This window comes from Nannospalax galili, unplaced genomic scaffold, assembly GCF_000622305.1.
Source record: "Nannospalax galili isolate Female #2095 unplaced genomic scaffold, S.galili_v1.0 scaffold216, whole genome shotgun sequence".
In the NCBI taxonomy this organism is placed as follows: Eukaryota; Metazoa; Chordata; class Mammalia; order Rodentia; family Spalacidae; genus Nannospalax; species Nannospalax galili.
The window spans coordinates 2,599,699-2,612,885 of record NW_008339003.1 but is presented as its reverse complement, the minus strand read 5'-3'; the positions used below and the strand labels follow the sequence as shown (position 1 = coordinate 2,612,885).

Genomic DNA, 13,187 nt, shown 5'->3' with positions numbered 1-13,187 from the left:
GAGGGGAGGGAGGGGGGAGGAAGAAAGGAAACCAGAAATCTCCAAGGTATTTAACAGTCAAACATCACACTCTGAAAGCACACACCGAAAGCAATGAAGCAATCTTACAAGTAATCAGCAAAGCAAAACAAAAACTATTTCCATAAAAAGTCAATTAGACAGTTGACTTCTCAACAGTAACAATAGAAATCATAAACATGGAAGTCAGGTACTTGAAAATATCTTAGTGGAAGGCAGACTAAAGACATTTGCAGATTAAAATAAAAGTGAGTGCAGGAGTTTGATGCTAACAAATCCATGCTAAGGAAAAATGGCACAAAATAAAATAAAAGATGGCTCTCTATTCAGTGATAGTCCATATCTGACCTGGAGGTCCTCTGGCAGAATGTCCAGGAAATGATTCAATACCCAGACCCACAGGGGCAGCCCTTTTGTGAACTCTTCTGGCACCCTTAGTCAATAAAAGCAAAGCTTTGAATTGGTTCAAAGCTTCTGCAGAACTGCCTTCTACTGGAGTGTCACTCTTAGGGCAACTGCTTCTCTGTGGGCTGTTTTCTGATGTCACACAAAATGGGTGTTTTGTTTCCCCAGTGTAAATACCTGAAACTTCCACGTTTGAATTAGGGGTGATCCAATTCAACTTATAACATCTCACTTTGCCACTTACATATGCGACTTTGGGCATGTTCTTAACATTGCTGCTCTTAGTTCCCTTCTCTGCAGAACCAAGACAATAATGATACCTTCCTCACAGGGTTTTGTGAGGACTGGCTGAATTAATGCAAACCATTTCACATAGGGCCTGGCACCTAGTAAGTACATTTATATGTTTACTATTATTATAATAATCAACTTTTAAAAAGTGATTGCTGTTTAAAGAGCCATCCAATTTCTATTTCTTTCACGTTGATCTTTTACATTACTAGAATTAGAGTGAAGAACAGGATCAACTTTAAAAGTTTGGGTTTCTAAATTATTTTATTTTGGCTCTTTTTTTTTTTCCCTTTTGTTTTTGAGAAAGGGTCTCCCTATAGCCCCAGCTAGCCTGGAACTTGTTATGTAGATCAGGCTGGCCCAGATCAGTATTGGGATTAAACTTGTGTGCTACCATGCCTGCCTAGCTCATTGGTTTTTAAAAAATATATAAATGGTATAAAATTAGGCCTCGAACTTAATAAGAGTATCACTAATTTTCTAGGGGAGATTTTGTTTAAAGCTTTCCTCAAGAACAAGGCCAAAATGTCAGATATTTGCCTCTATGTGGGTTTTCAAAGACAACCTCTGTTGAGGATGCATCACTTCTTGATTCTGCACTGTGCTGAGTGCTCTCTAAGCTCACTTCCTTTCTGGTGTAACTTCTGCTTCTAGCAGTTTCCTCAGTCCACACTGTTCCAAACATCTATGGTGGGTACCTAGAAGGCCCAGTGATCACTCTGGGAATCTTGGGCTTAGAGGATTTTTTCTTTCTTTTTCTTTTTTGCCTTTTATGTAACTCCACCACATGGCCAGGATCTCACTTCTTTTGTCTGGACAGTGGGGTTAAAAATGTTTCCCTGGTGGGTTTGAGATTGTGTATATGGAGCATTCACCCACCGTATGACACAGATCTGTGATATGTGGAAACTGTCATTAATTGACTAATGACATAAACAAGAGGAGGTGATACCTGAAAGCCATTGTTTTAGCCATTGTTCAGTCCTTTCAAAATCTCATGAATGAGTACTTAACCAGAGGGAAGATGAGCCCAATTTATGCTGTTGACATACACATTTTCCAGTAATACCTCCCCAGAATTTCCTCTTGATGAAGATGGTGGACCCAGAAGACATTTCTCTGTTTGCCTTTCTTCTTTACTTTCAGGTAATCCCCCAAATATACCACAGTTTCCTGAGCTGTCCACAGTTCAGAGTTTTTGGAATATTTTAGCAAAAGGGCATCTGGAAAAAACAAGACTATTTCTTTAAACCATTTTGAACAAGGCCTGACATCCAGTAAGAGCCTTTGCATGGTCACTGTGAACATTTACATGCTCACTGTAGGCTCCTGGCAACTCCAGGGATTCAAAGAGTGTCACAGATCATGGACACTGTTGATATGACACAGGTCTTAAACTGGCTCACCTGAAATGTTCAAGTTTTAATATATTCTCTCCTACTTTGGCCTTATCTGTAACTCTTATTAAAAAGTGAAACACAATGAAAATATAACACTTTATAAATGACAATGAAAAATAATTTTTGTCTTCTTTAGGATGGGAAGAGACTACCATAAGACTAGGGTTTCTGTATGGAAAAAGGTGGAAAATAAAGGGATTTAAAACAGCAAGACCTTTGAGATCACGTTGAGGTACATGGTATATACGTACAATTTCTTAAGATCTAGAAACAGCAGATAGTGGTTTCCTGCCTTTATCAGATCACACACACAAAAAAGGAAATAATTCTACTTTAGAGGTTCCTGGCAACTTTAGGGATTCTAGGCTGCATACTGAACAGCACTCTCACGTTCTCTTAATTGTTCTGAATTGGGAAAATTTAAGATTTTTGTCATAAAGTATAGTTATTGAAAAAGAAGAAGGAAAGAGATACTGTGTGATGCTGGATGTCAGCTTGACTGGATCTGGAATCAGCTGAAGCGTGAGAGACTTTCTTGATTTGCAGCCAGAAGATCCACCGTGAATGCAGGCAGTACCTTCTGGTGGCAGGTCATGTGAAAGGACATGGCGGGAGGGAGCATTTGCCTTTTGCCTTCTCTGTCACTGGTGAATTTATCTCTGTTGCTACTGTGGCACCCATTTGCCGATATTAGAACCAATGTCTTTGGATTCCAGTGTAGACTGAAAACTAACAGATCTCTAGGAATCCTCCAGGACTTTAGTGCCAGATTGGGGCTGCTGGGACATCCAGGCTTATGGACTGAGCAACTACCAAATTCTTAGTCTCCCAGTGTGGTGCAGCCATTGTTGGACTACTGGGACTATATCCTGTGAGCCAATCTAATAAATCTCAGTTCTTTCCTTTAGAGAGCACTGACTAATAGCGTCTGTCTCCAGAAAGAAAGGAAAGTACGAAGCAAGAAAGCATTTCCTATAGGGCAAAAGCCAACATGCTAAGAAAGAAATACAATGTTTTGGTATCCAAATTAAAATTCAGTGAACACGATTCTCCTGCGTCTGTGTGTGATAATGGACAATGAATAGAAGAAAGTATTTGAAATCCGCAGGTGTCGGAAGGGGCTGCCTATGGGCTAGTGAAGTTGGTGACCAGGTTGGGTGATGCAGAGCTGGAATGGAAATGGAAGGTACATTGGTCCCCACATGATGAATCAAGGAGGTCAATCCAGGGGAGAAGAAAGGAGGGAGCACATAGCTCATTCTATTTTTGAAACTTCGGGCCTATCCCATTCCTCCTGAGTTTTCATTCAAATTGGCACAAAATAACAATAAAAAATCATGGAGAAACTGTCTGTACCTAAGAACTGTGATTCTGAAATTTGGCATCTCACAGGAGGAAAATCTGTTATAGAAAAGTGATTTTCGTGGTGACGGTCTTATTGAATTTTGCTCTGACTTCAGGGTGGTAGGCAAAATTTTGGTATACCCTAAAGGAGAAATTCCCAACATCAGCTCTATATGGAATAACTGAGAAGTACCTAAAAATACTGATAGTTGGATCTGTAGAATTTGAAGGTGGAACAATTTCGAGAAACCTACATGGTCATTAAAAAGAAGTAAAGGAGTTAGATGCTGGCTGGCTGATTTGACATTCAAAGTTGTTTCAAAACCTGGATGATGGCTATACCCGAGTCTTCCGAGACTCCATGTCTTCCTTTCTGTCCCAGGTACCCTAACAGGTAAGGCAGTCTGAGATAGTCTATTTGCAGCCATTAAGGCCCATCACTCAAAAGTGAAGAGCTATGAAGATTACATTTCTCTGTGAACTCACAAAGCACATCTTTTGTGACCTTTGAATGGTTTGTCCAGCAAGCTTTTCCAAGGGTCCACAGTAGAAACTTCCCAAAGCCTGAAACCATCAGCTGAAAAGACTGTACTTACTGTGTGCTTGTTGGAGTAGACTGGGCTTAAAAGCGCCTGTATTCTCCAGTCTTTGAAGCAGCCAGTCGTGCCTCACTCCTGCCAGGAGTTTTTGAAAGTCATCAGGCTGCAGAATGCGAGCTTCAAGGATCTCTTGCCTGGACTGTCCTGGCAGTGAGACAAAAGAACTTCTGCTGGAATTCAGGAGAGACCATGAGCTTTCTCCCTCAGAGCTGCTGGAAAACGCCGCGGGGTTCAGCCGCCGCAGTGAGGACGAGCTGTTCTGACTGTGCTTCAGCATGCTTCCAAGTTGGTTTCCCTCCTCTGTGGTGGTACAGTCCTTGCTGAGGTCAACGAAGGGACTGTGAGCATGTAGAGAGGAACCTGGGCTCTCGGTTCTCTGACCTGGTTGCTGCCTCAGAGCACCGGGTCTATGAAAGCCACGTGGGCTAGTGGAGTAGAACTCTGAGCTGTCAAGCAGTCGTTCCCCTTCATCCACTGTAGAGGCATCAGGGTCGATGCTCTGATAGTTGACTGAGCTGCCAGTCTTTGCTGAATCAGGATTTTGAAGAGGCCAGTGAGGAGAGAAAGAGCTGCATGGCAACTCGGAACAGCGGCTTCCTAAACCTCCCATGACTACCTGGGAGTGTGACTGCACATCTGTGCTTTCTGCTGTTCCTCCTTCTGGGTCTGTACAGGCAGGGCTATTTGTAAACGCAGGGCCTGTGACTCTGTCACTGAATTCTTTTCCATGCTTTCCTCCATGCCCATTGCTGACGTCATAGTTGGTGTCTGGAAAATTACCAGTTTTTTCAAAGGTTTCTTCTTGGACTGAAGGATATGTGGCCATGTCCATGAGCTTACTCGAACCACATAAAGACCAAGAAGCAAAACTACACGAGGGACTTGAGTGAGTTGACATACTAGTTCCTGCGCTTCTAACTTCCTGGATTCCTTCCGGAGTTTCTTCTAACAGCCTGGCATCAGAGGCCGAGCAAGTGTTTGTTGTGTTGAAAGGAAGGCTGGGTACTGAAGACATGTGTTTGTGTAACTGACTTTGGGAAGATGCTAATTTGTGATCTTCAGTTGCCTGAAGAGAGACACTGTGGAGCTCTGAAGATGACAAACTGGTCTGCACAGCCCTGCAGTTTCTGTCGTTCTTTAGCTCCTCACACAGGCCAGTGGAACACTGAGTGCCCACAAGATATTTTTCTTGGCTAGATTCTTTTCTGGCTGACCTGCCCTGGACATGATGGTTCACTTCCTCCCAGCTTGTACAAGAACTGAGCATTGATAATTTGCTCCAAGTACTGGAACTCTGACTATCACTCAGAGACTTGCTTGAAACATCTGCCCTGTTATTGCTGTCCTGTGGTGGCTCAGCCTCAGTTTCTTTATCTTGATCTGAAGAGCCTTGAAATATGTCAGAACCAGTCCAGCATCTCCTAACCCTCCCCAGTTTCTCCTTCTTAGCCGTGTGGACGGAAAGCTTCTCCTTGCTTTCCTGAGAGCGTGGTTTCTCCTGAGTAGCACTCGTAGTGTCTATGGTGTTTGTTTCTGTTTTCAGAGTAGTGATACAGACTTTGGGTTTCATGTCTTTCTGTTTATTTTTGCTGTTTTCACAAATGTTTTCAAATATTTCACACACTGAAGTATGATGTTGTGAATAGGTTTCAAGAATTTTTTGGAAATCCAGTTGCCCGTGCAAGATAGGTTTATCCAACCTGCATTTGAAGCTTTCTGGAACATAAGATCTCTCATCCAAATTTGAGAAGCCTTGAACTTTTAAATGACCCTTCACCTGGCTGACAAGAGACATGATTTCCCGAGACAGGGTCTCTCTGTCTTGACTTGAGGAGGAAGTGCTGAAGGTATGCAGTTTCCCCATAGCTTTGATGCATAGCTGGCTTGCTGCACAGATTGCACCTGTCTCCCCCTGGAGTCTGCGGTGCACTGTGGCAAGCCCAAAAGCAGCTCTAATGAAGCTGTGTAGCTCTTGCTTCCCACTAGCCGGCTTGTCATCTTTCCTGGTCAGGAGGCCAATCTCAAAAGCCTCTTTGGCTTCACATAGATACATACTTTTCATTTCTGGAGGGCAGTCAGGAGAACTACTGTATGACAGTAAGCACGTGCCACGGATATTCTGTGGAAAACAGCAAATGCAAAATCAGATATTGCATCAGATACTGTAAATGTAGCAGAGCAAACTTTTAATTCCTAGACTATAATCATTTGAAAACATTACAGGAAAATAAGCACATGCCACAGATATTGTAAAGAAAGTTCACAAATGTTGAGTTGAAGACCTGAGTGTTTCTTGGTGAATGAGAAGGAATAAGGACGTGAGCCACTGGCTGGTATGAAGGGTAAGTTAACTATATTTCAAAATAAAAGATTTTGGGTTGCTAATCCAACAGATTTTCATTTAATGGACATAGGTTAGAGCCCAAGAATATGTACATTCTGAAAAGCTTCTTGGGTGATTCTCATATGCCAGGCTTAGATCCCCTTGTCCTGGAATACAACATTATATACTTGAACTAAAGTAACTTAGCTGCCACCAGGACACAGTCACTCTGACTAATACACTAGTCCCCAAGTGGAGTCTTATCACAGCTGCCAATGAAGAGCCCAGTGCCCGCTCCAACGTTAGACCTTTCCCTCTTTCTACATGCATCTGTACTTACCACAGCCGTGAGCACAAAGAGGGGTGTGTAGGCACTGTAGGCAGCTGCCAGTTTGCAGACTTCAGCTGCTGACAGCAAATGGTGGTCAAATTCCTTGAGCAAGCTCTGTGAAAAAACAGGATAGAAAGTGAAGCAGCAATTGCTATTGCTCTTAGCAAAATCAGGATGTGAAATTCCTTTGATTTTTGTTTCAGGATTCTGAGGGACACCTTCCTCTTCATCATGAACTGACCAAAACAATGCCAAGAAAGTCTCAGTGGGCTTAAAGATCCCAGAGTGTCCATTCCCCTAGGACTTTACACACCCATCCTGCATCCACAGCCTGGAAAGGGTCTAGCATGTGCAAATTTTACAGTGCCTGCCCAGGCAAAGCAAAACTGATGAGTCTCTCTGGAAAAATAGTGGAATTTCTTTGTTCACAGAAATTCTAAACATTTATTTTTCTCTAAAATGGGATTAATACATTCTGTTCTTTCTACCTCATAAAGTGTTGTCCTAGTTTGTCTCTCCATTGCTGTGACAAAACACTCTGACCAATATCAACTTGGGGAGGAAAGGGTTTATTTAGCTTACATGTCCTGGGTCATAGTTCATCTAGGAGTATGGTCGTTATGCTATCTCACATTACTACATGACTGAATAAAATCAACCCGACTGTTAGCATCCATTTTAGCCCAAGAAGGAACCCAAACTGCTCTGGGCACCTGTTTCTTCAGAATACTCTGAGAACCGTGCTCTTGAACAAAGGCATCACTCTCTCTTTTATTGAAACAGTATACCCAGCATGAAATAGAGAAGTAAAAGTGGACCCTTATCAGTGGATTTTGCCCCTTCTGACCCATACTGACCCTTAACAACACATACAACTACAAGCAGATGTTATCACTTTAATCCTATCTGCGGTTTGCAACACAAATGGAATGTTGCTTCCAAGGAATATTCACTGTTTGCTTGATATACATAACACACACACACACAGACACACACACACACACACACACACACACACTCAAATGTTCTGGATCAAGGACAAAGAAAGGTCATGAATTAAAGCTATATACTTTATGCTACAAGAGGAGCTTAAGGCCTAGTAGGCTTGTCTACATTGTAAACAAGCTAAGATAAGGTTAAGTTGTTGGCTGTAAGGTTAAGTAAAAGAAATTTATCCAGAGCACATCCATATTATGAAAGCCATTCCCACAATGGAGCAAATGTTTACTGTTCTGATTTTAACAGATAAATTTTTATTTATTGTGTGTACATATTCCTGCTTATATAGGGCATGTGTGTGCAGGGGTGTGTGTATGTGTGTGTGTGTGTGTCGTGTGTGTGTATGTGTGTGGTGTGTATGTGTGTGTGTATGTGTGTGTCATGTGTGTATGTGTGTATGTGTGTTGTGTGTATGTGTGTCGTGTGTGCGTGTGTGTATATGTGTGTGTGTATGTGTGTGGTGTGTATGTGTATGTGTGTGTGTGTCGTCGTGTGTATGTGTATTTGTGTGTGTGTCGTGTGTGTGCATGTGTGTCGTGTGTATGTGTGTATGTGTGTATGTGTGTGGTGTGTGTGTCATGTGTGCGTATGTGTGTGCATGCGTGTGTGTGGTGTGTGTATGTGTGTGGTGTGTGTGTGGTGTGTGTATGTGTGTGTGTACATGTGTGTATGTGTGTGCGTACGTGTGTGTACGTGTGTGTATGTGTATGTGTGTGTCATGTGTATGTGTGTGGTGTGTATGTATGTGCGTGTATGTGTGTGTATGTGTCGTGTGTGTGTGTATGTGTCGTATGTGTGTGTATGTATGTGTGTTATGTATGTGTGTCGTGTGTGCCTGTGTGTATATGTGTGTATGTGTGTGTGTGTGTGGTGTGTGTATGTGTATGTGTGTGTGTCTGGTATGTGTGTCATGTGTATGTGTGTGTATGTGTGTGTGGTGTGTATGTGCGTGTGTGTGCGTGTGTGTATGTGTAGTGTGTGTGTTGTGTATGTGTGTCGTATGTGTATGTGTGTGTGTATGTGTGTGTGTGTGCGTGTGTGTATGTGTGTGTGTGTGTGTGTGTGTGTGTGTGTGGGTGTGTATGTGTGTGTGTGTGTGTGTGTGTGTGTGTGTGGGTGTGTATGTGTGTGTGTGTGTGTGTGTGTGTGTGTAGGCCAGAGATCAACCTTGGTGTCATTCCTCAGGAATTGTCCACTTTATTTTTTTGAGACAGGGTCTCTTACTGGGACCTAGAGCTCACAGATTCAGCTAGACTGGTTGGCCAGCAAGCTTCAAGGATCCTCATGTCTCTCCAGCACTGGGACACAGACATGTGTGATCCTGCCCTGCTTTTGCTGTGGACCAAACTCATGTCCTCAGGCTTATATGGAAAGCACTTCACCAAATGAGCTATCTCCCTCCTTTCCCTAGTGTTTTTTAAATTATCACCCATTTATCAGTAAATTTAGACACTGAATTTTGCAACAGTTTGAAAGGAAATAAAAAGCACTGAAAATCACTCTGATGATGTTCATTTATTCCTTTAACTGAACATTTTTGCGTGTTTTGTATAGCTGATTCTTAGGAGCTCAGATAACAAAGATAAACAGAACCCCATGGGAGCTATTCCCATTGATCTAAGATGAGAGACTGTGCACTTGACCTCTGTGGAACCAACACCAAGAACAGCATTGACAAGTATCTAGGTGATACCACTCAGAAACATGCCTTTGACATAGGATCATTACCAAGTTAATCTGTGGGTTATTTTTAAACTTTTCATAATCTTTCTTGCTCATAGAAGCAAAGATGTCTGCCAGGATACCTAGTGATGTGGAAATGCCCTGCAAGGAAAACACAAACAAATCAGACTGGAATTTTTCCATCTCAAGGCCCTCCATATGAACCATCTGCTAATTATTATCTATATGTATGACACTGGAGATACTTGTGAAGTGAACATCTTTAGGTTTGAGACAACATCACATCCCAAGGCACATGGACCAATAGCATTCACAGCTTCTTCTCAGGTGAGCTTCACTCAGTTGTCAGTATTAACTTGTCCTTACTGCTAGTCCTGAATAACTGGCCAGGGAAGATCTCACACTACTCTTGATCTGTGCTGTGGAGGAGTATAGGCAGTATAGGCTGATGACATACCTCTGGCACATAGAATAAATAACCTGAGGCTTCAGATAATGAGAAGATATTCCTACAAAATTATAGAGAATGAAACTGTAAAGTAGGAATGCACATCCCCCACCCCCTATTTTGCGACAGGGTCTTACCATATAGCCATAATTGGGCTAAATTCAATATGTATAACAAGCTGGACTTGAAGTCACAGAGATCTACCTGCCTCTGCCTCCCAAGTGCTAGGATTAAAGATGTGCACTAGCACACCCAGCCCAGCCTTAATATATTAAAGATGTGACATAAACAATTAACAGAAGTTTTTGTCCACTCTAGGAAAATTATTTTACACACCAGTATATTGGCTATCTCAGCTTTGCCATGGCGTTAAGGGCTAAATACGTGATAAAACAGACATAGTAGAGCAGAAGAGCTAAGTGTATGAATAGTTACAGAAACCATAGATAGATGTGAAGAGTCTGTTACAGAGAAGGAAGGTACTAAATGTTCCTGGTCCTTTGCTCATAGAGAACAGATGGAATGATAAGTGACAAACTCAGTTGTTCCTTAAAGAGGTAACCCTGCCAAGAAGCAAGAGGATGAGGAAGCAGGAGCACAAGGCACACAACCTTCTTATCTGGCTGAGGGAGGGTCAAGTATCCTATGACTGAGGCCCATATTAACTCTGCTGCCTCACACCACATGCCTGAAAAAGAAAAGAATAGGGTAGACTATTAGCAGCTCTGCTTTTGTGTTGAAAAATATAATAATTAGAAAGGAATTAGAAAACTAATACATTAGGAAAAGTCATTGGATCCTGTAGGAAAGCTCAGTCTAGATTAGACTGACACAGCAATTTGTTTTCTCCCTTTGGTTGAGTACAATTTTTCCATTTCATGGAGGAACAGTAAGATTTTATATTCTGCATCTACTGTATATTATACACAGTCATTTCCATGATTTATAAGAATGATATTTACCACCTTCTTTTTTTAAAAAAACTATTTTATTTTATATGTGTATTTTACCTGCAAGTATGTATGTGGACCATGTATGTATGTGCCTGGTATCTACAGAGGCCAGAAAAGGGCATCAGATCATCTGGGGCTGGAGTTACAAGTGGTTGTGAGCCACCATGTGGGTGATGGGAACCAAACTCAGGTCTTCTGCAAGACTAGGAAGTGCTCTTAACCACTGAGCCTCCTCTCCAGCCCCTAGTTGTTATCTTCTATTAAAAGGTTCAAGTCAGTCATGGTGGAGCATGCACCTTTAATCAGCACTCGAGAGGCAATTGCAGGTGGATCTCTGTGAGTTCAAGGCTATTCTGGTCTACATAGTGAGTTCCAGGCCAAATGGGGCTACAGGGAGACCCTGTCTCAAAAAAAAAAAAAAAAAAGAAAAAGAAAAAAATCAAACTCTTGGGCTGGCAAGATGGCTCAGTAGTTAAGAGCATTGGCTGCTCCTGCAGAGGAGGAGCCAGGTCTGATCCCCAGCACCCACAGGGCAGCTAACAACCATGCACAACTCCAGTTCAGGAGATCCAGCACCCTCTTCTGGCCTCTGTGGCCATTGTATGCACAATGCACTTAACACACATGCAGGTGACACACATATACGTAAAATAAAAATAAATAAATAAATAAAAAAAAATATTTAAAATGCTTTAGTTTTCACTTTTAAGTCTAACCAGGGTTTGAAAACTTTGCTTGAAAAATCTGTGAATGTGCCAAGATCCTGTTGGACTAAACCAGAAGCTAGAATACTGAGGCCCCTACAGCTAACAGCCACGGTTTACACCTGCAAATATATCTTAACAAAATTCAGCAGAGAAAATGTTTTCTCTCTTATTAATACTATTAACACTTATAGAATATTTTTTTGGCTTGGGGTCTCACTGTGTTACCCAGGCTGGTCTCAGCTCCCGGAGTCACCATGCCCAGCTCAGTTCCTGGTATCTTAGATGTCATTTTCCTCTCAATGAGACAACTAAGGGAAGTGGGATGAGACAATTTTAGCCATCATAAGAAAATTCCATAGTGAAATCTTGTAGCCAGCTTCTGTACATGAGCTTTGCAAAGAATGGGTGATTGACGCCAGTACCTAGTTTTTGCAGGATTTGCCCTCTGATCTGTATACAGACTGACTGCACCAGGACCCTGTCACTTTCATTTCTGTACAGCCAGGTACCTAAAATAAAAGGAAAGATATTTCCTGGAGTTATTAAGGAAATGACCTGGTAAAATCAACCTATTTTCACAGAAGTCTTCATGAACACACATGACTTAGATTTGAGAGACAGTCTAGTCACCATGGCTCCATGGGTATTGGCTTCCATCTGGTCTCTAGCTTTTTTTTTTTAAAAACCAGTGGTGGCCTATTCCCAATGGCTTCATTTGTGTCTCTCTTACTTTGTGTATCTGTACTCTTGGCACCCCTACCTGGTATTATCAATTGCCTCAGTGAGTAGCAAAAGGAAAGAAGATGGGGCCGAAGGCTGTCAGTGGTTAAAAATAGTAAGGCTATTCATTATTCTCTGTGACACTGCACTGTTTCCTTTCTTGTTCTGATATATGTATGTGTTTATGTATTTGTGTGTAGGGCATATGTATGCATATGTGTAAGGTATGTGTTTGTGTGTAGGATTGTGTTTAAAGTGTTGGGTGTAGGATGTGTCTGTTTGCATGTAGGTCATGTGTGTGTCTGTGGGTTTGTAGGACATGCAGGGTGTAGAAGACAGCAAATGTGAACACGGTAGCTTTGTGTTGATCACACATGAAGGGGATGTGGTGAACACCTATATTCTAGCTCATCTTCCTCCTAGAGATGTCCATGGATTTCAAGGACCACAAGACTATACAACTAATCCCACTGAGCTCAAAAGTCCACTGGAAATTATACTCAACATTTTGGAAAACTTTCTGATTATCTCAGAAATTTCAACAAAATCTCTGAACATTCAAACAATTTGTTAAATGACAATTACCATTTCTTTCTTTCATGAGACTGAATATCAAAGGAAATAAATTTCAAAAATAACCTTTAAAAAGGCTATGGAACAAAAATTTCCAAACCCTTTAGATGTATGAAGCCATAAGCATGTTCTTCTGAACAAAGAGGCTTCACACCCCCATCCCACCCCATGATTTTCTCAGATTGTAGCTGATCCTTCACTGAAGCCCACAAACTACTTGCTGTAACAGTTGTTGTGTATTAGATAACATACTTTACAGCTTTTGTTTTGTTTTTGAATTTAGAAAAACAGAAACAGAAAGCAGTAAGATGCTTGACTGAAATCTCTTCACTCTTCAATGTGGAACCAATCCCAGGTAGTTCTGGGAGTGTCAAACATACAATGACCATAATG

At 41.7% G+C, this 13,187-nt stretch overlaps 1 protein-coding gene across 11 annotated transcripts in view; it reads right to left on the bottom strand.

Moving 5' to 3' along the window:
- Alpk1 (alpha kinase 1) overlaps positions 1-13,187 on the bottom strand; it is a 140,534-nt gene that overhangs the window by 4,157 nt on the left and 123,190 nt on the right. For 7 of the 11 annotated variants that reach the window (XM_029563847.1, XM_029563849.1, XM_029563846.1 and 4 more), the window contains 6 exons: positions 11,924-12,010; positions 10,453-10,529; positions 9,439-9,534; positions 6,721-6,825; positions 4,055-6,176; positions 1,784-1,937 (listed from right to left, as the gene is read on the bottom strand). In XM_029563847.1, coding sequence (XP_029419707.1) covers positions 1,784-1,937; positions 4,055-6,176; positions 6,721-6,825; positions 9,439-9,534; positions 10,453-10,529; positions 11,924-12,010 — 2,641 coding nt within the window. Of the gene's footprint in view, positions 1-1,783; positions 1,938-4,054; positions 6,177-6,720; positions 6,826-9,438; positions 9,535-10,452; positions 10,530-11,726; positions 11,810-11,923; positions 12,011-13,187 lie in introns of those variants that run through there. The other 4 variants (XM_029563852.1, XM_029563853.1, XM_029563851.1 and 1 more) reach the window with 3 other exon arrangements.